General features: G+C 41.4%; 1 protein-coding gene across 2 annotated transcripts in view; it reads left to right on the forward strand.

The window, feature by feature from the left end:
* GALNT17 (polypeptide N-acetylgalactosaminyltransferase 17) overlaps nt 1–22694 on the forward strand; it is a 501153-nt gene that overhangs the window by 462726 nt on the left and 15733 nt on the right. Inside the window, exons 8-9 of one of the 2 annotated variants that reach the window (XM_037003038.2) lie at nt 1457–1594; nt 14664–14759. In XM_037003038.2, the coding sequence (XP_036858933.1) occupies nt 1457–1594; nt 14664–14759 (234 nt within the window). The remainder of the gene's footprint in view (nt 1–1456; nt 1595–14663; nt 14760–22694) is intronic. The other variant, XM_037003039.2, reaches the window with a different exon arrangement.

The raw sequence follows: 22694 nt of genomic DNA on the forward strand, positions 1-22694 counted from the left end.
AATTTACATCATGTTCTTACAATTACTGAAATAATGTTCTAAAGCATTGAAAACCCCCTTATGGCCATATAGTGCTATATAGATGTTAAACTAGAAGTGAATTTACACATGATTTTATACAAAAATAGATAACATTTGTTGAGCCTTTACTGTATACCAGGCACTCCCTAAATTCTTTATTTGCAGTATCTCTCTTAGCCCCCATTACAACCTAATGATACAGGAACTTTCTGCCTCAGTTTCCACATCTGTAAAACAAGGACTTTTAACACTTTTCTCATAGAGCTCTTGTGAAGATAAAAGAAAGCTTAGAACAGAACATAGCAAATATTAACTGCTCAATAAATGCTAGCTTGATATGAACCTATTATGATGCTCTTTTGACAGATGGGTAAACTGAAACCCAGAGGTTTCAAAATGATATGCTTAAGGTCCTACCTCTAGCACATGGTGGGACAGGGATGCAAACTTAACATCTTCATTCTACTCTCCTCACAGCTTTGCAAAATCCATGGAATGAGTACTGTTATTATTCCTGCTTTGCAGGTGAGAAGTTGTGACTTACTCAGAATCATAAGAACCTAGGGCTGCTGACTCTGTTACGGTGTTTTCTCCACCCTGACAAACAACCTCTGGTCCCTAATGCCAGCAGTACACTAGCAGGCTTTCCAAAAATGAGCATTATCGTTAATCATGTTAAGCACATTACAGAGTTAAATATTGCTGCCCAGATTGCCTTTGAGTTTTAACAAGTTTGACATTGAAAGGGATTTTCCTTTAAAATCACTGTTTGGCTGCCAAAGAAGAAATCTTAATCAAATAATTTGAACTCTTCTCCTTGGCCCCCAAGATACCGCCTGGCTGCCCGCCGTTGCAGACAGCATCCTGTCTCCACTAGTTCACGGCCATCTTGTGGCTGAGTCTGCGGAGTCATATTTCAGCTACTTCATTTTCATCTGTCAGCACACAGCAGCCCATTACAGGTTCATTTCTGTAAAAGCAGAGTGAATTATTCATTAGGACATCATTACAAGCTTTGCAATGGAAAATTATTTTCACTTCTGCATATAATGAACTTCACAAAGAGCTAACACAGGGGGAAATTACATATGCATAGGAAAAAGACAGGAGGTGGTTATAGGCATTTATTTTCTTGTCTTAATCAAATAATTCCTCTAATAACTGGCTCTGATAGTCATTGAGGAAATGTGGGGGTCGTCAACATCAGTGTGTCCTGGGATCCCTTCCACGTGCTGCTAATAGGGACGGCTGACTCTGGGGACTGGGAGCTGCATGCTGTACTCGGGGACAGCAGTGTCTAACTTAGGACTCCATCATCAAATAGTTCCCCTTAAACTGGCCTGAGCGAATATGCAGAGCCAAAGATTTTTCTCTGATAGTCCTCCTCTCTGGACAGGGCTCCCAGGTCACTAACGCTGTTTGATTCTATTTTCAGAATCCAGGAATTGATATAGGCGACGTCTCTGAAAGAAGAGCCTTAAGGAAAAGTTTAAAGTGTAAGAATTTCCAGTGGTACCTGGACCATGTTTACCCAGAAATGAGAAGATACAATAACACCATTGCATATGGGGAGGTAATTAAGACCACACATGCTCTTAGCTGTGCAAGGGGCTTTGGGGGATTGCTATGATGGGGGAAAATAGGGAACAGAGTTCTTCCTTCATTTGTTCATTCATTCATTCAGTGAGTGGTTTGGGAGGTGCAAGACCTGACAGGAAAGCTTTCACCAGCTGCTGGTGGGGACAAACGTAATAAATGTTCTAGGGGGGCATAGACCAAAGGCTGTGGTAGCCTCCTCTGCCTCAGGTGTGGAGTGAGTTCTCTTTGGGGCATTTTAATTTTGAGATCTCCTGGGGCCTGTAAATGGAACATTGAGCAGGAAGTTGAGTACAGATTCTGGTGACTACAAATGTCCACTGCTCAGTACTGTGGCCAGAGCCACTTACTGCCAAAGAAAGGCTGCAGGTGCTGTCACGTTTTCTATGATGAGATAATATCACCTTTCTAAATGCTAAACAGATGGACTTTTCTTTAATTACAAATGTCATAAATATGCATTTTAGAAAATTTGTAAGTAATAATAATGAGTGCTTACAAGTGCTTTGTTGCACCACACCCTATTCTAAATGCTCTTCACATATGAATTCTTTCACTGTCACCGTATGAGGTAGTTAAATTGTTCCCATTTTATTGATGAGAAAGCTGAGACCTAGAGAAATTAACTGCCTAAGGTCTCACAGCCTGTAAGCCATGAGGAGAAGATTGGGTGTAGGCAGTCTGATTCTAGATAACGTGCATTCTGATGTATGATTTTCTTTATTGTGTGTGTATTTTTTTTACTACAAATATATATTTTATGCACACACACATACTTTTATATGCACATATCTACATTTATTACTAAAACCATGGTGTCCACATGCCTAATAATTTGAAATGTTACTCCATAATATACAGAGACTATTTCCCTGTGTCATTTCTACATTATTAATGCCTGCATATGATACTACCTTTTGTGTTTGCTGTGTTTTGCTGCCAAACAGCAATTTATGTTGTTTCCGTTTATGCTATTTCCACTTCTGAAATATCAGAGGCACCTCCACTGAGATCATGCTTGCTTATTAGCCTCAGGGAGTTCTTTGGTGTGCGACTGGACAAGGAATCCTTGGCATGGCAAAGCAGAAGGCAGGGAGCCCAGTGCTCTGGGCTCAGTGGAAGCACCCTCTTGCTCAGGCCTTTGGGTTTCCTCACAGGGCTGCCTGCAGCTCCCTGTGACAACAGGGACGAAGCTGAGAAGGCTCTCTTTGATTTAGAGTATTTACATTGTCTACAACTGTGAATTTTCCTTGTTTAAACCTGATGCCTTTTATAGAAAGTAAGTATGAGCCCCAGGCTAATCCACCAGGGTATGGGTGAGGTGGCCGCTGAGCTGGAGTCCGGAGCAGGAAGTGGGCATCTAGCTGGGGCAGTCTGCAGTGGTGAGGGACACGTGGAGACTGGAGCCAGTGTGCAGGATGAGTCCATCCCCCTGGGTGGCTCCTCTTGTTTCTGTCCCCTCATCTGTGATGGGGGGATGCAAATGGGTGCGGCGTGAGGTTAGTGGGAATCTGACGAGCTGAGATATATGGACTTTCTAGAACAATACCTGGCAGTGGTGTGACTACTAGCAGGTTCAAAGTGCCTTGTCTTTTCTTTTTCAAAATAAAAGCTTTTTTTTTTCGGTTATGAAAGTAATATTGAATATAAAGGAGGCATCAAAAAATGAAGGGCAGTGAATGGACTATTTGTAAGACAATTGGGTAGATGGCCTACCTCTACAGAGAAAAAAAAACAGCTTAGATTCTTACATCTTGCCATATCCTGAAATGTATTTCAGATGAACCGTAGCATTAAATGAAAGGAAAGAAACCATAATAGAATCACACAGAAATAGATGTGACTATGATCTCTGAAAAGGGAAAGCTTTCTAAGAATGAAAGCCATGGAAGAAAAATGGAGGAAAAGGATAATGGATCTGAGCTCATAAATATTGAAATCATCGATACATCAACTGAATAAGGAAATAATATGCCAAACTGGAAATTCGTATGCCATAAATACTATAGATGAATGGATAATACCATTAATATATAATAAGCTCTGCAAATTGATTGAAATAAGGCAATTTAATTCAAATAAGAGAATAAAGCATCCCAAAAGAAAAATAAAGAAAATAAAGTACAAGAGAAAATACAAATGATTGAAAAACACATAAAAATTTTAAATTTATTTCATAAAGAAATTACCATAAAATTTTAAATCCCTACCAAACAAGCAAAGATTCATTTGTGGAACATATGTTCCAGCAAGGTCTTGATAGTATGGAAAACCACATATCCTCTGGTGAGAGTGTAAATTGAAATAAGTTTTAAAAAAGCAATTTGAACCACACAGATTAAAAGCCTTAATGACAGTTACCCTTCCATCTCCACTTGTGTTCCAGCAAATAATCTGAAATGTGGATAAGGATTTGAGAGTAAAATTGTTCAACTCGGTGGTGATTTTCTTTTTTTGGATCAACCATTTTGAAGCTAACTTGAAATTTAGTTGAATTTTATAACTATATTAATGGTTTGAAATATTTTGCAGCAATTTCAAAAGGTGTGTATAAAAGTTTAATGACATGAGAAAAATATTGGTATCATTCTGAAGAGGAAAAAGTCAGGATTATAAAATTGGATTAGCTATGACTTTAGATTGGAAGCAAGGAGAGGATAACATGAGGAAGTAGAAATGATAATTTTTAGTGACCTCAGGTAGTGGGATAGGCAGTTTTTGTATGTGTCCTTTGTTATGTTTTCCAATTACCACTAAAGTTTATGTGATAATATTATAATCAGAAAGAAAATAGTATTAAAAAGGAAAGAATAAAAATGTGAAAATGCTAGAAGATGGCCCAAACGCAGTTCTACTGGCTGTGCACTGAACAAATCCAGGGCCTGCTATTCACGTGAAGCACAGTGCCAATAACATCTTAAGCTGACCAGTCATGTGGGCTTGCAGAAAGCATAGAGATCATAACTGATTGTTGGAGGATGGGAGCCTTTTGTTTTTGCAAATTTTCCCATCTCTTTTAAGTAATAAATTCAATGCATCCATTCTATAGAAAATATAAAGATGAAAACAAAACTTATTCCACATCCCAACTCCTAGATACAATCAATGCCAACATTTTAGGGCATGTGCTTCCATTTCTCCTTCTTTGCTTACTGAGCTCACCAAATACTAAGATATATTTTGGATGGAAAAAGGTATTAAATGAAGGAAATCAAACTAATCAAATTCAGTTTGCTAACAAAATTTACCAACATTTAGACAACTTTGTTCTTAATACTCTCTCCTACTGGTTCTTTTCCCCACACCCAGACCCGCGAGCAGTGGGAAAGAAAGAAACAGAGTGAATGTCACTCTATATGTGCAGCTTACATCCTTCATTCTCTGTGTGCTACTCTGTGCAAGACGCTTTCCCCAGGCCAACGAATATTCCTAAGCCTAATTCTCCTTGCTCTTTCCCAATTTGTTAGCTAGCTTCTTTCTTCACCCTTAGAAAGCTTTCTAGTCACATGAATTTTATGTTTTGTTCTTAGTTACATAGTGGTAACCTCAAAAAAAAATTAATCTCTGATCCTCCATAATAAAGGGTCAAGTGCTATGTAATATATTAATTTTAATACACTTTGTCTTGACCTCATAAACTTTTCACACTTTGTTAATAATCTGGGATTTTAGACACAAACATTGCTATAACCTATTTATATTTTATATCTTGTTTAAAAATAACTTTTCAATCAAATTCAGTTTGCTGACAAAATTCGCCATTATTCAGACAATTGTATTTTCTTTTGTTAAGGTATCATTGAAGGTTTCACATGCAAAACATTGTGGTTACTACATTCACCCATATTATCAAGTCTCCCCCATTGCAGTCACTGTCCATCTGTGTAGCAAGATGCCACAGAGTCACTACTTGTCTTCTATGTGCTACACTGTCTTCTCCCTGAGTGTGCTGATCATAATACCCCTCAATCCCCTTCTCCCTCCCTCTCCACCAGCCCTCCCATACCCCTCCTCTTTGGGAACCGTGAGTCCCTTCTTGGAGTCTGTCACTCTGCTGCTGTTTTGTTCCTTCAGTTTTGCTTTATTGTTATACTCCACAAATAAGGGAAATCATTTGGTACTTCTCTTTCTCTGCCAGTCTTATCAAACTGAGCATAATACCCTCTAGCTCCATCCATGTTGTTGCAAATGGTAGAATTTGTTTTCCTCTCATGGCTGAATAGTATTCCATTGTGTATATGTACCACCTCTTCTTTATTCATTCATGTACTGATGGACACGTAGGTTGCTTCCATATCCTGGCTATTATAAATAGTGCTATGATACACATAGAGGTACATATGTCTTTTTGAATCTGAGAAATTATATTCTTCGGGTAAATTCCTAGGAGTGGAATTCTCAGGTCAAATGGTATTTCTATTGTTAGTTTTTTGAGGAACCTCCATATTGCTTTCCACAATGGTTCAACTAATTTACATTCCCACCAGCAGTGTTTGAGTGTTCCCCTTTCTCTGCATCCTCACCAGCATTTCTTGTTCCTAGTCTTTTCAGTGTTGGCCATCCTAATTGGTGTGAGGTGTTATCTCATTGTGGTTTTAATTTGCATTTCCATGATAATTAGCGATGTGGAGTATCTTTTCATGTGCCTCTTGGCCGTCTGAATTTCTTCTTTGGAGAAGTGTCTGTCTGTTCATATAGTCTGCCCAAATTTTAATAGGTTTATTTGCTTTCTGAGTGTTGAGGCCTGTAAGTTTTTTATGTATTTGAATGTTAACCCCTTATCAGATATGTCATTTACAAATATATTCTCCCATACTGTAGGATGCCTTTTTGTTCTACTGATGGTGTCCTTTGCTGTACAGAAGCTTTTTAGTTTGATGTAGTTCCATTTGTTCATTTTTGCTTTTGTTTCTCTTGCCCAAGGAGATGCATTCAGAAAAAAGTTGCTCATTTTATACTCAAGAGATTTTTGCGTATATTTTCTTCTAATAGTTTTATAGTTTCATGACTTACATTCAGGCCTTTGATCCATTTCTAGTTTACTTTTGTGTATGGAGTTAGACAATAACCCAGTTTCATTCTCTTACATGTAGCTGTCCAGTTTTACCAACACCAGTTGTTGGAGAGGCTGTCATTTCCCTATTGTATGTCCATGGCTCCTTTATCATATATTAATTGAACACATATGGTTGGGTTTATATCAGGGCTCTCTAGTCTGTTCCATTGGTCTATGGGTCTGTTCTTTTGCCAGTACCAAATTATATTATTACTGTGGCTTTGTAGTAGAGCTTGAAGTTAGGGAACATAATCTCCCCCACTTTATTCTTCCTTCTCAGGATTGCTTTGGCTATTCGGGGTATTTTGTGGTGCCATAGAAATTTTAGAATTATTTGTGCCAGTTCATTGAAGAATGCCTTTGGTATTTGATAGGGATTGCAATGAATCTGTAGATTGCTTTAGGCAGGATGGCCATTTTGATAATAATAAGTCTTTCTATCCATGAGCATGGGATGTGTTTCCATTTATTGGTATTTTCTTTAATTTCTCTCATGAATGTCTTATAGTTTTCAGAGTATAGGTCTTTCACTTCCTTGGTTAGGTTTATTCCTAGGTATTTTATTCTTTTTGATGCAATTGTGAATGGAATTGTTTTCCTGATTTCTCTTCTGCTAGTTCATTTTTAGTATGTAGGAATGCAACAGATTTCTGTGTATTAATTTTGTATCCTGCAACTTTGCTGAATTCAGATATTAGTTCTAGTAGTTTTGGGGTGGATTCTTTAGGGTTTTTTATGTACAATATCATGTCATCTACATACAGTGACAGTTTAACTTCTTCCTTACCTGTCTGGATGCCTTTTATTTCTTTGTGTTATCTGATTTTCGTGGCTAGGATCTCCCGAACTATGTTGAATAACAATGGGGAGAGTGTTTATAATAATGATACCATAATTTTAAAAAAATTGGGGAGAGTGGGCATCTTTGTCCTGTTCCTGATCTTAAAGGAAAAGTGTTCAGCTTCTCGCTGCTAAGTATGATGTTGGCTGTGGGTTTGTCATATATGGCCTTTATTATGTTGAGGTACTTGCCCTCTATACTCATTTTGTTCAGAGTTTTTATCATGGATGGATGTTGAATTTTGTCAAATGCTTTTTCAGCATCTATGGAGATGATCATGTGGTTTTTGTCCTTCTTTTTGTTGATGTGGTGGATGATGTTGATGGATTTTTTTGAATGTTGTACCATCCTTGCATCCCTGGAATAAATCCCATTTGATCATGATGGATGATCTTTTTGATGTGTTTTTGAATTCAGTTTGCTAATATTTTGTTGAGTATTTTTGCATCTATGTTCATCAGGGATATTGGTCTGTAATTTTCCTTTTTTATGGTGTCTTTGCCTGGTTTTGGTATTAGAATGATGTTGGCCTCAGAGAATGAGTTCAGAAGTGTTCCCTCCTCTTCTACTTTTTGGAAAACTTTAAGGAGAATGGATATTAGGTCTTCACCAAATGTTTGATAAAATTCAGCAGTGAAGCCATCTGGTCTAGGAGTTTAGATCTTAGGTAGTCTTTTTATTACCAATTCAATTTTGTTGCTGGGAATTGGTCTGTTCAGAGTTTCTGTTTTTTCCTTGGTCAGCCTTGGAAGGTTGTGTTTTTCTAGAAAGTTGTCCATTTCTTCTAGGTTATCCAGTTGTTAGCATATAATTTTTCATAGTATTCTCTAATAATTATTTGTATTTCTGTGGTGTCCATAGTGATTTCCCTTTCTCATTTCTAATTGTGTTTATATGTGTAGACTCTCTTTTTTTCTTGGTAAGCTGGCTAGAGGTTTATCTATTTTGTTTATTTTCTCAAAGGTACAGCTCCTGCTTTCATTGATTCTTTCCATTGTTTTATTTTTCTCAATTTTATTTATTTCTGCTTTAATCTTTATTATGTCCCTCCTTCTCCTGATATTGGGCTACATTTGTTCTTCTTTTTCTACTTTCATTAATTGTGAGTTTAGACTGTTCATATGGGATTGTTCTTCTTTCCTGCACTAAGCCTGTATTGCAATATACTTCCCTCTTAGCATGGTCTTCGCTGTGTTGCACAGATTTGGCAGTGTTGAATTATTGTTGTCATTTGTCTCCATATATTGCTTGATCTCTGCTTTTATTTGGTCATTGATCCATTGATTATTTAGGATCATGTTGTTAAGCCTCCATGTGTTTGTGGGGTTTTTGTTTTCTTTGTGTAATTTATTTCTAGTTTCATACCTTTGTGGTCTGAGAAGCTGGTTGGTACAATTTCAATCTTTTTGAAGTTACTGAGGCTCTTTTGTGGCCTAGTATATGATCCATTCTTGAAAATGTTCCATGTGCACTTGAGAAGAATGTGTATCCTGCTGCTTCTGGATGGAGTGTTCTGTAGATGTCTGTTAGGTCCATCTGTTCTAATGTGTTGTTCAGTGCCTCTGTGTCCTTACTTATTTTCTGTCTGCCTGATCTGTCCATTGGAGTGAGTAGTGTGTTGAAGTCTCCTCAAATGAATGCATTGCATTCTATTTTCCCCGTTAATTCTGTTAGTATTCATTTCATATATGTTGGTGCTCCTGTGTTGGGTGCATATATGTTTATAATGGTTATATCCTCTTGTTGTACTGACCCCTTTATCATTATGTTATGTCCTTCTTTGTCTCTTGTTACTTTCTTTGTTTTGAAGTCTATGTTTTCTGATACAAGTACTGCAACTCCTCCTTTTTTCTCCCTATTGGTTACATGAAATATCTTTTTCCATCCCTTCACTTTTAGTCTGTGGATGTCTTTGGGTTTGAGGTGAGTCTCTTGTAAGCAGCATATAGATGGGTCATGCTTTTTTACCCATTCAGTGACTCTATTTCTTTTGATTGGTGCATTCAGACCATTTACATTTAAGGTGATTACTGATAGGTATATACTTATTGCCATTGCAGGTCTTAGATTCATAGTTACCAAAGGTTCAAGGATAGCTGCTTTACTATCCAACAGTTTAACTTAACTCACGTAGTATGCTATTACAAACACAATCGAAGGGTTCTTTTCTTTTCCTCCCTTTTCTTCCTCCTCCATTCTTTATATATTAGGTATCATATTCTGTACTCTTGGTCTATCCCTTGACTGACTTTGAGGGAAGTTGATTTGTTATTGCATCTGCTAAGTAATTCATTGTTCTAGTTTCTTTACTGTAGTTTTATTTCCTCTGGTGACAGCTACTTAGCCTTAGGAACACTTCCATCTATAGCAGTCCCTCCAAAATACACTGTAGAGATGGTTTGTGGGGGGTAAATTCTCTCAGCTTTTATTTGGATATTGTTTAATTCCTCCTTCAAATTTAAATGATAATCTTGCCAGGTTGAATATTCTTGGTTAAAGGCCCTTCTGCTTCACCAGATTAAATATATTATGCCACTCCCTTCTGGCCTGTAAGTTTTCTGTTGAGAGTCTGATGATAGCCTGATGGGTTTTCCTTTGTATGTGATCTTTTTTCTCTCTCTGGCTGCTTTTAATACTCTGTCCTTTTCCTTGATCTTTGCCATTTTAATTATTATATGTCTTGGTATTGTCTCCCTTGGGTCCCTTGTGTTGGGAGATCTGTGTACCTCCATGGCCTGAGAGGCTATCTCCTTCCCCAGATTGGGGAAGTTCTCAGCAATTACCTCCTCAAAGACACTTTCTATCCCTTTCTCTCTCTTCTTCTTCCGGTAACCCTATAATGCAAATATTGTTCCATTTGAATTGGTCACACATTTCTCTCAATATTCTTTCATTCCTAGAGATCCTTTCTTCTCTCTGTGCCTCAGCTTCTTTGTATTCCTGTTTTCTAATTACTATTCTGTTTACCATCTCCTGTACTTCATCTAATCTGCTTTTAAATCCCTCCATTGTACGTTCCATTTCAGATACTGTATTCTTCAATGTTTGTATCTCATTCTTGAATTCCTCCCTGAGTTCTTGAATATTTTTTGTTAGCTCTGTGATCATGTTTATGATTTTTATTTTGAAATCTCTTTCAAGAAAATTGATGAGTTCAGTTTCACTTGGCCCTCTTTCTTTTGTTTGTATGATTTTGATTTCAACCAGGTTCCTATGACTTTTTATGTCTGTAGGTGGTGACCTCTAGTACACAGATGCTCTACTCTCTGGAGCTGCTCAGCCCCTGGAGCAATGGCGGGGGTCACAGGCAAGCAGCACTGGTGCCTGTCGGGAGGAAAGGGCTCTTTCCCGCTTCCCAGCTGCAGTGCCTGCCTTCACTGTCAGGGCCAGTTGGCCAAGCGTGCAGGGAGAAACCTCTATGGTTTGTGTTTTTAGCTGCCATAGGTGGGGCTCCCCTCTGGCTGGCCTTGCACATTGGTAGGGGTAGCCAGTTTGCAAACTGATGCCATCCAGGGAAGGTGCAGCATACTGTTTATCACAGTGAGGAGCCTCATAGCTGCATAGTCAGCCAGTGGGATGGAGTGCCTGAAGCTCCTGAAAGTTCCCAACCTGCTGGGCAGAGCTTTCTCCTGAGTAGCAAGCTCTGGGCAATCCTTGCCCCTTTAGCAACACTATCACTGTTAGAAGTCCCTCAAACTGCCTGCCTTTCTTTTGTCCCAGAGTGGCCAGTTGTGGATATATGTTTTCCACAGATGGCTGGAATCTCAGTCTCTCCAAGTATTCCACCTGTCTTAGCTTTCCAACCCCACTAATCTCCAGAGCACTATGTAATGTAGGTTTGTGCTCCCAGAGCAGATCTCTAGGGCTGGGTGCTCAGCAGTCCTAGGCCTCCACCCTTTCCCTGCTCCATTTCTCTTCCTCCCTCCAATGAGCAGGGTTGGAGAAAGCCTTGGGTCCCTCTGGACCATGGCTTTGGTACTTTACCCTTTTCCTTGAGGTCTGCTCTTTTCCCTAGGTGTAGGCAGTCTGCCACAGCTTTCTTTCCTGTTGCTTTTTCAGATTAGATGTACTTGCTATGTTTTCATATTATATGTGGTTTTGGGAGGAGGTTTCTGTCTCACCTCTCACACAGCCATCTTTAAGCCTCTCCTCACTTTTACTGCATCCAGACAATTGTATTTTAATGCTCATTGCTACCAGTCCTTTTACCAATACCCAGCCCCCAGCCCAGTGGCAAAGGCAGACAAACTCCTCTGAGCAGGTATCAGCCCCATAGTGTCTGCCTCCCCATATCACCAGTGCCCCCATATGCTCAGGCCCATTTAGAGGAGATGTTACTTTTCCTTGATTTTTTAATTTCTATCCATCTCTATTAACTGAATGTCTTTAAATAATTTTTAAAGAAAGTTATGTGGATGCCTTATGTCCTGACTTACATGTAGGAACTATTGCCTTCTCACTTGGGAAACCACTTCAGTTTGCGCAAAACAACTCTGTTGCTCAAAAGTCCATGGTTGTCTCATGTTGCCCTTGCAGCTTGATCTGCTTCTGGCTCCTAGTTCACTTTGACTCATCTTTCTCTCTTTAACTATCATTTATATGAAAGACAACACTCACAGTGTGCATAAAACATGCATGTACAGCATAATCACAAAAAGCAAAAATCCACATAGCCACTGCCTAGGTGAAAAATAGGACCCTGCCAATATTCCTTCCCCTTATCCTTTCTAACACTTGACTTGAATTACTTCTTAGTCTCTGAACCCTCAGGTGGGGTGAGAAAGCTCCTGGCATCATTCAGTTATTGTACTAGCTCTTCTTGTGTCTGTCTTTCTCTCCAGACTATGGGCTACTTCCAGGCAGGGACTGTTTTGTTCCTCTTTGTGTTCGTTAAACTTAGCCTGGTGCCAGGCACTTACCAGATCCTCCATAAATATTTATTCAATTACTGGATGATGCATTTGATTACATAAACATTAGAAGCAAAATTTAATAACCTAATATTCTGAAATCATTATATGGAACAAATATGCCATAGAAACAATATCCTTAATATGCAAAGAGCTCTTACAAAAGGTTTTGTAATAAAAACACTTGAGATCCCAACAGGGAAATAAACAGGCAATTCTCAAAAAGGGAAATAATTGCTAAACATAAAACATTGCAATATACTATTAATTGTAAATTTATGCACCTTTTAAAACAATAGCATTTATTTTTTATCACTGTAATTGTTATTTTATACTTATTTTAAAAGCTTTGTTACACTTCATTAAACATATTCTTATCATATTGCCTTCATATATACATAAAAAAGGAAAATAGAAGCAAAATACATTGGTTAAAGGTATTTCTAAAATATCATCACCTTCCAAATCTAACCCATCTGAATCACTTTTTGATTCAGAAGTTATATGGGCTTTTCCATATCATTTAACCTTTACACCACTGAAAGTTTTGGTAACAAGTATTTCCTTAAAAGCATCAATAAAAGAACTAAAGTCATGTGTGCTGGGCTCCTCAGCTGGCATTACAATTCTTTAGAAATAGCTTGGTCTGGACTATTTGTGTAGCATCATGTCTGGTTCATCACTTTCACTCCTCACCACAAATTTTTCTTATCTTGGGTGTAAAAGAATGTTCCACCATTGTCCTTAGAATAGTTTTTCTCTAGCCTGTGTCTAATTTTGTCCCCAGATTTAGTGAGATATAATTGAAATACAACAGTGTGTAAGTTTAAGGTGTACAACGTGTTAATTTGATCCATTTAGATATTGTGAAATGATCCACCTTTGGGTTAGCTCACATGTCAGTCACATTACATAATTACCATTCTTTTTTGTAGGAAGAACATTTAAAAGCTACTCACTTAGCAACTTTCAGGTACATAATTCACAATTATTAACTATAATCACCATGCTACACAATAGATAGCCAGAATTCATTCATTTTATAAGTGGAAGTGTATGTGTTTGACCAACACCATATTCTTAGAGGGTGAACCTCAGGACTGATAAGTCTTTACATACCTTGTGGTTGGGAACATAAATTAGTTCAAAGCTTCCAGAAAGCGGTTGAGTAGCTTGTTTTAAGAACATTGAGATGTCCATACTTTTTGATACTGTAATCCCAGTTCTAGGATTCTATTCCTAAAAAAATCTGAAATGTGAACAGAGCTTTATACGTAAAGTTGCTCACTACAGTCAAAATTGAACAAATTTATTTTTCCAAAAATTGGGTAAAATTAGCTGATTATGTGAACGAATTGTGAACAATTATTATTTTCATCTGTAGTTTATAATATCTTAATAGATGCTATTATTTTCATAACCTTTGAAAAGGGAGAGCATTAAAACTCTGCTCAGCTGTCTGAACCTGGACATAATTTGGGTACATAAAAGCAGAATGCCTTTTGCCTCAATTCTTGATTTTTCCTTGGTTAATTTTTGGTTTCCATGGAAAATATAATCTGGAGGGGACTGGGTATATATGGGGAAGACCATCCACACTGCCATTTTCCCACTCTTGAGACTGTGGTTGGTGGGTGGGATGGACACCAACATAGAAGCACAGTGGACCTGGAGGTCCCACTTAGATGAATTCTTATGCACTCCCAGAGACATGCCTAGCTTCAGGGGTTTGTCCTGGGGACTTCTATCCATTCTGCCACAGATGCATTTCAAATTCCTAGTATGGTGCTTGGCATGGTGTAGGCATTCAGTATATATTTTTTGAATATAAACAAATGTTGCTAGAACTTTTCATGATGGCAAGGCTTTTGTTTGCTTTTTTTGATTATTGTTTTTCATGCCTCTATGCCAGTAATGACCTGAGAAGCTGACCTATAATTCCCAGGGTTATTGTGTTTTTGGATAATCAATGGGTATGCTGCTATGTCTAAAAGTTCCCTGAGATCCTCTTTTGTTCCAGGGACAGGGGAGCTGTGTCAGTGGCAGGGTCACAGGCAGAGGGCTGATGCTCACACCATACATCAAAGGGCTTTGTCTCTCTTGTTAAAATGATCACTTCACAGATTTGAGCCTTGGTCCTTACTCAGGGGGGCACAGGGCCTTCACGTCATGGTAGAACAGTGGTTGGGGGCAGCAGCCCCACCACACCATCTCTAATGGTTTTTGCCCATTCCTGCAGCTTCGCAACAACAAGGCAAAAGATGTCTGCTTGGACCAGGGGCCATTGGAGAACCACACAGCAATACTGTACCCATGCCATGGCTGGGGACCCCAGGTAGGAGCCCATCTCTGACCAGAAAGGGGATTTGTGGGGCTTCTGGTAACTCCTGTTGTTCTCTACTTTGTAGTTGTTACATGCCCTGAGATTTTAAGAAGGTGGGGGGCTTACTGGTTGTTTCTGTATAGGAGCTAGGGAAAAGATTAAGCAGTTGCATTAGCAGAGATATTAAGAAGATCAATGGACACGTTTCATACTGAAAGGAAAAGGTGAATAAATGGGCAAGTGTATGCCACGTGTGCATATGTTGTAATAATAACCAGATGCGCCTGCTTACAACTGTTAGCACTTTCCCTCAGGAGAGCTTGGTTGACACGTCCATCCTGAAAGGCCATCACCAGTTTGGCGGTAAGTTTGACCTGGTCTTTAAGCACTGGTACTTAGAGCCAAGCACCGACTGGAAAGTAGAAACATCTTTGCAATAACATTTCAGGGAACACACATGTTCTCTGGTCTCTCAGGAGAATACGTACGATTACTCAAGAAAGGTAAAACAATCAAACAACGAAGTACAAATAGAGTTTGGTAAATGAGTTGTCTTTCACAATTTTGTGCTAGCCCACAGTGTGTATGTACATGTGTGCATATATGTGTGTGTACATAAAGAGCTTAGCAGAAATTCACTAAGATTGGAAGACGACATTTCCAAAAATGTCATCGACTTGATAATCATAAAAATGTAAGACATTTTTTTGTTCACCAATAGTAAGGAAAGTTAAGTTACACATTGGGAAAATAAATTTTATATTCAATTGCAGAGGTGCACATACTAGACAGCTGGTCCTAAGCCAGACTCACAGACTCTCTCATCTATAAAAGGAAGACACTGGACAAAATTCCCTATAATCTCCCTCCATCTCTCTCATATTCTATGAACATACCTGTTAACATGCAAATTCACATTCATCAGTCATGTACATGTACTCACACATACATTCATAAAGGCTCATGGTTTTCCCTGCTCATAGCACATTTGCTTCCCTGTTAAGCCAGTACCTGGAAGGAGAAGAATTATACTAGCTCTATCATTACTGCAGGTGGTTCTCATAGTCCAGACCCTTTGCTACCCCCTCCACCCCCAGTGTGTGATCGAGTAGTGCCAGACAGGTGGAGCCCTGAGTTCTCTGACCCTTGAAGTCACTCTGGGAGGCAGGCAAGCAGCAGGAGGAAACTGAGAGCACAGAGGGATGAGGACCTGTGAACAAAGCTGACAAGAAGACAAAGCCCTCCAGCAGGAAGCATTGCAAGTCCAAATCCAACCCATTTCTCTCAACACTATTTACTGAGCTCTACCACCGCCTAAAGCTGCTCAAGTGTCCATGGGGAGTAGCAGAGTGACTGGGAATCCCAGCCCTGCTCCACTTTCTGAAGGCTCTCATGTGGAAACAGGGCATCAGATTAAAGGTAACATGGGCCAAAGAATCCAGGGAGCATCTTCATCTGTTCATTTACTTGTTCACTCAACAGATCCCTCTTGATCACCTACTGTAGATGATGATCAAATTGTATACAGCACCTGATGAGATATAGCCCCTCTTCTCAGGGGGTTTATGCTTGAGGTGGGGTGGCAAGTAATGAGGCAGGAACCCTCAGTATAGTAAGTGTGGAAAGAGCAAGGCAGCCTGGGTGCAGAGCATGGGAACCCAGGAGGTGGCCCAGTTTGGCTGGGGCTTAGAATGCAAGAGGGAAGGAAGTGCTGAGAGAGAAGGCAAAGGAGAGATGGAGAGACAGGTCTCCGGGGGCCTGCAGGGGCATGCTCCAAGATACTGGTGCCCACTTGTGTGCCTCAGAGTCACCTGGGAGGCTTGTAAAAGCACCAACCCCTGGCCCCACCCATAGGGTTTCTGAGACAGGAGGTCTTGAAGAAGTGAGATTTTGCATTTCTAAAAGGTCCCCTGTTAGATTCAATAATGCTGGCCTGGTGAGCTTGGGTCTAGACCCTGAGGGCACTGGGGGGCTACTGAAGGGTTCATCTGGGAGGACGATATGTTTAGATGAGACACAACCAGTTCTGAAGTTCAAAGAGGGGTGGATGCTATAGAGATATCCCAGCCTTCAGCCCCTATGACTCCCAGTTTTCCCCTCCCAGGGTCTGGAGGAATGAACTACCCTAGACTTCCCTGGCCATGGCGACAGGGACATGAAGGTGGGGAGGTGTGGCCTACAGGGGACAGCCAAGTCAGCCCTTTAAGAGACTGTGTCCTGGGATAGGTTAAATGAGCAGCCAGCAATCGCCCTCAGCTAGTCTCAGGTGAGATGGCTGGGAGAGGGAAATGGGGACCCAGGGTATTGGGCCAGGAGGGCAGCAGGAATCTAGACACTGAGCCCTAGGGATGCCACTTCTGAACCACACTGCTATCCATGACCATCATTTTGGGAAATGCCAGGAGTCACTTTCAGAAGAATACTTAACTCCCAGGCTTTTGAATAGGTGACATTTGAACTGAGTACTTATTAACTATGACATAATAGACACTATTGCATTTAGATATTTGCCTAATCAAAAACTGGCCTGAGAGCCAACTTCTGTGAATGAGAAAGGGAGTATAGATGATCTAATAAAGTCTTCCAGAGAGCTAAGGGCTTCCTTATGTGGCTCTAAGGAGTGGCTTTTTACCTGGGTGTTTCAGGGGAAGGTTTTCTAAGCCACTCGGGAAGTTTTTGGCTAAAGCTGAGGGGCCAGGGCCTTGAGGTGGCTACTTCTGCCTCTGTGGCCCTGTGGCTACCCGCCAGGGTCCCCTGCCTGCCCTGTCTGCTCTGGCTACTCAGAACACCCTCTAATGCTCTTGTGAAGCCCACGGCTCCAAGTAGCATCTGGGACAGACCCCTGTGAATCTGACCTTCCTCATCCTCTCATTCAGAGCCTTCCCTTCTATTTTGTCCCTTCCCTCAGATGCTACCAAGGCACCTGCTGAACAGATCCAGTGGGAATGCTCAGGTGACCCATGTCCCAGACAACACGGGTGAAATTTACAGAGAGCCTTCTCCCCAGAGATGGCCACCTGTGTACTCCCTGCCTGGTCGGGAGCCAGGTGCCAAGATACCCCTCCGGCTGGGAGCTTCAGGCATTCAGTGTGGTACCTGAGCTTTTCGCAGCAAGGAACTGGAATGCCTCTTTCACCAGTTCTGACTGCATGCAGAACTTTTCCAAATGAATGCTCAGGCCGTTTAGCTGATTATGGAATGGCAAATCGAATCAGGCTCCTCTTTGCTTCCCCCCACCCCCCACCGGCTCTAGGATGAACGCCTTTAAACAGGCCACCGTTATTTTTCATTGGTTGACTTTTTAAGTAAATCTAATGCTGTTCTCTGCTCTTTCACAAGTTCTGAATTAGAGTGCAGCCTTGGTACAGCTCTCCAGCTGCCAGGCTGCGCCTCCTCTTGTTCATCAAGGTTTCCTTCCCCTCCTCCCCAAACACCTCCCTCTACACCAGGAGTCGTTCTTCCACCAGTCACATGCCTTGAAATCTTTATAAACTGCTTCATAAAGTGCTGTGGGCAAACAGAGACTGAATCAAAGCTCCTGTAACAAGGCAACTCCCAGAAGAAGGAATTGGTGTTCCACGGACATTGTTAGCTTAATTAATAGACTCTATGTTGTAATTTATTATCAAACAGTAATTAAACAGAGATAAAACAGGGACTGAAGAGGGTAATTTCCTGCCTTGCAACATGTGTTTGTCAACAAGATGGAAATGGTTCCCAGCCACTCAGAGAGCCTGCTTGTTCACAAGTGCCTACTGGCAAGCTAGTGGCCAGCTTGCTCTTGTCTGGCTACTAATGTGGATTAGACAAACATCCTTTTCTTTTTCAAGCCTAAATTTTATTTAAAAATAGGATGCCCAGGACCCAGCACCTTTGGTGTCAGCTAGAACCTGTTTAGAGCTTGGGTCTGGCCAAGGCTCCTCAGCCCCGCTGCACGCTGTTGCCATCCCGGGCTCGGGTCTCACCGGGTCTCCATGCTGGAGCAGCCAGGGTCATCCTGCGCGGCTGTCTGCCATGGAGCTCTCTGCCTCCTCTGCCAGTCCCTTCTGCTCACTCCACCCACCTGGTCAACCTGTGAATCCACATCCCCAGCCTAAGCTGATGATGTCCCTTGAGGGCCAAGGTCAAGAAGAGAGACACGGCAGGCAGAGCTGCTCCCTGGGCCCCAGGGAGTCTTCCTCACTTCTCCCTCCTCCCGTGGCTCAGAGGCTGCTCTCCCAAGTACCTGCAGCTGGGCTACTGCCTCGAGTCCAAAGAGCACAGCAGGCCACGGACTGTGGCCCAGAGCTTAGAGGGACATCCCTGAGTGCTCTGGGCATTAGCCATGGCTGGCTGAGACAGGGAACAGAAATGCTGATGATAAACCCATCTTTGTTTTTAGTACATGTTAAATCCAGCCAGGCTGATAATGACCTCCCACCCCTAACCCTGCCCTTTACTGAGAAAATTGAGATTCGGGTGGTGCTATGACACTTCGCAAACTAAATTCCTGTGACTCCTGGCCATGGGTACACGGCTGTGCTGTCTTGTGTATTCTGGGGAGCATGTCTCATATCCTTGAGCCCCAGATGTTCTCCAGCCTGCAGCAAGGCATGGTAGAAAGACTTGAGGCAGCACAGAGGCCATGCCAGGCAGGTGGAATATAAGAGCAGAGGTTCAGAGGCAGGGGGTGTATGGCATGTTTGGGGGACAATACAGCTGACTGAGACAAGTGATCAGGGTAACCAACAGGGACAGAGTATTGACAGCCCCAGGTGCCAGGATGAAGGACCGGGGCTCCCCACCCAGCATCTCAGGTATGGTTCTTGGGACTGTGAGCCACCAAGAACTCTTTACAAGTGCTGACCCCTAGGTCCAACCCCAGACCTACTGAAAGTGGGCATGGGAATCAGCATGTCAACAGTCACCTCCAAGTGCTTTTTTTTTTTCAGTCACAATTTATAGAGCATCTATGATGGACCAAGTCTATGTGTTAGACTTATAGGTGGTGATCATATGTCCCCATTTGCTCAGGACAGGCCCAGGTTATACCTACCTAATGTCTCAGCCTAATTTTTTAAATTTATAATACTATTTTGGTTGTTAAATTATTTTTTTTCATTTTTAAGGTAAATTCACTCTTTTTATGTAGTTTTGCAAGTTTCGAAAAACACAAACAGTCAGGGAACCCACCACAATCAAGATAGAGAGCAATTCTGCCAATCCTCAAAATTCCCTTGAGCTCATTTGTAGGTAAGCTCTCCCTCTGGCCCCAAGTGCTTCATACATATGGAATTTGAGAAGCAACTTAACTGGGAGTGTTCACGGAAACCACCTACATGACTGCACATGTGCAAATATAAAACATCCTGCCAGTTCTAATGTGGGCTCCTTCGCCCTGAGGACCATGGCTTCTCAGCTCACACCATGGACCGGGCATGACCAGTGCAGGGTTTAAGTGCAGCAGCCCCGGGGAATTGAAGGAGCACTCTTTCAAACCACTGCTTGCTGCAGGGCAGCATTCTCAGACCAGATGTGTGCCATGCAGAGGGGGGTCAGGCTCTGTCCCAAGGACCTTTGTGATTTAACAGGCTTCAGAGAGGATAGCCTAGGTCTCGCCTCTTGTCCTTCAATCAATGCATTTTATTCTTCCTCTCCATTCTTTTCTGAGAAGCTTACATTCCTTCCTTCAGTTAATTCATCACCAGAATGACAGATAAGAATTTTTTAATCCCATAATTAAATTTAATCTGATCTTGGACTTACTCTTTGATGGCTTCATCTTTAAGGCAATACATCATCCGAACACCTTGTCATGATGATACATTGTGCCAGTGAGGCCCAAGTGCCCCTCTGGAGTGATGGGGCTCCCATGAGCTGTTAGCATACAGAAGGCAGTCGGAAAATGCAGAAGTTATTGACATCCAGCATCCCCCTTGGCTTCCAAATAAAGTCGTGTAAGTGTTGGGGCTCAGGGGATGGAGCCCCTGAGAGCCCATTGGAGTTAACACCCAAGAAGAGATTCTCCCCCAGAAAACAGGCCTGTGGTCCTGGAAACAGGTCTCCTGCATTTGGTGAGAAGCACAAACCCAGCAATCCCTTTTGATTCCTGGAAAGCATCTGGAGGACAAAGCAGGGAAGCAGCAGAGCTTGTGGGAAAACAGGGTTGGAGGAGCGAAGGCAGGGGCTGTTATGTTTAGGGAAACTTAAACACAGAACAGAGGATGGCCGGAAAGCAGGAGAGAAAATGCCAGGCTATTTTGCACGTCTGAAATGAGGCAGCACGCAGTTCCTGGACTGCTCATTTCCATTTCCTGACTCTTTTGCAGTGTTTAAGAAAACCCTCCCTCTGTGTTCCAGTGTGACACTTAAAAATTCATTTTGACTTGTTGTGGATAGCAGGAATATTAAGGACCTATTTTGTTCCTCTGACTCATCTTCTCTCAAAATATTCAAAACATTTTTGATTTTATTATTTCTGGGTTGTTAGTTCCTGCCTCCCAGGCCCTGACTCTGTCCAGCTTGTGTGTACATCCCTGGTGCCCACCCTCTTCACAGACCTCCATGGACTGCAGGGTTACTGCTTTTCTGCTTTCTGAGACCTTCCCACGGCTTTGAGGCTCTTTGTCTGCCATCTGCTTTGCTTCCCTTTTTTATTTCCAATCGTCAATTACCTCTTTCGAATTATCCCTAACAAGTGGGTCTCACAGTCTACACATGGAGAACGGGAATGCTTGAGTTCCTAAATGGCGTATGGAAGCAAATGAACATGGATTTGATCTCACTTGAGGACTCGAGGTTAAAGGAGAATTACTATATTATTTCATTTTTGCCAGGATGGGTTGATGAGCTAATCTTTCCAGAAATTACAATCATACATTGTTTTCTAATAGAAACTTAGCTGAAAGTTTTACATCTCCTTAGAAGCTTAGCTGATTTTTCTCCAGACACAAAAAAGTGATCCAGGCAGGTTTTGTGTAAATGTTAGGCTTGGAATAAGGAACTCAGACTGAACAATCGGGTGGAGGCCACATTATTAACTGAACCATCCTACTTTGCCCAGAGTTGTTAAATTCAAAGAAAGTCACTGCTAATCTTTTCCTTTTTTCACTAAAGATACAAGATAACAGTGAATTTGAAAACTACAATTTAAATAATCTATAATGCTACCACCCCTAAACAACTATTAGCATTTTTGAAGCAAGCTATCAGCCTTTTTTTTTTCCAAAAAAAATATTGGTTTCTTAGGTTGTTTTCATATTACTGAATTAATAAAGAAACAACATCACTACTTCTGAAGGACAGAAGCGGAAGGGTAAAAGGTATTCAGTGCTTCAGCGCTATGAGGCACAGCAGAGCAAGAGCAAAACATTAGAAGAGCCTCATCCCCTGACCATTTAGGTCAGAGAATTTCAATTTCTTTTTGGAGCAGTGATGTCTGTTGAGTGATTATTTTCAAAGATGGTGCTTGTTTGAAAAGGAAGAATATGGCCAGTCAGAATTTGGGGCGAATCCTGAAGAGTTTAGGGCTAGTGGCATTAGTCCATTGGTACAGGATGTTAGGGCCTTGGGAGTCTGGGTCCCATCCAGAGGAAAGCCAAATATGGGTAGCAGAATGTTAGACTGTCCTCATTGCACACCTGACTGGTTTAGAGGCTAGAGGTGTGCAGAATGCCACCTATGAGGCAACTTGCTGGAATTCCACCCACATGGGAGCCACCAAAGGTGCTGGGGGCACACTGATGTTGGTTTTAGAAAGGTGTGGAGATCTCCAGGGACTCTGAGCACCTCAGGTTCCCAGGGAACTTGTCATGGGAAGATTGGACCAGGGATGGGTAATGTCTCTTCCATTTCTCAGGTTCTGCAAAATAGTAGCTTTGCAGCCATCAGATGGTCCAGCTTGGCTCAGTTCTTCAAGGAAATGTTACTTGGGAAGAAGTTACCTGGAAAGACAGATGAGACACAGAG

Source organism: Manis javanica, chromosome 10, assembly GCF_040802235.1.
Source record: "Manis javanica isolate MJ-LG chromosome 10, MJ_LKY, whole genome shotgun sequence".
Classification (NCBI taxonomy): Eukaryota; Metazoa; Chordata; class Mammalia; order Pholidota; family Manidae; genus Manis; species Manis javanica.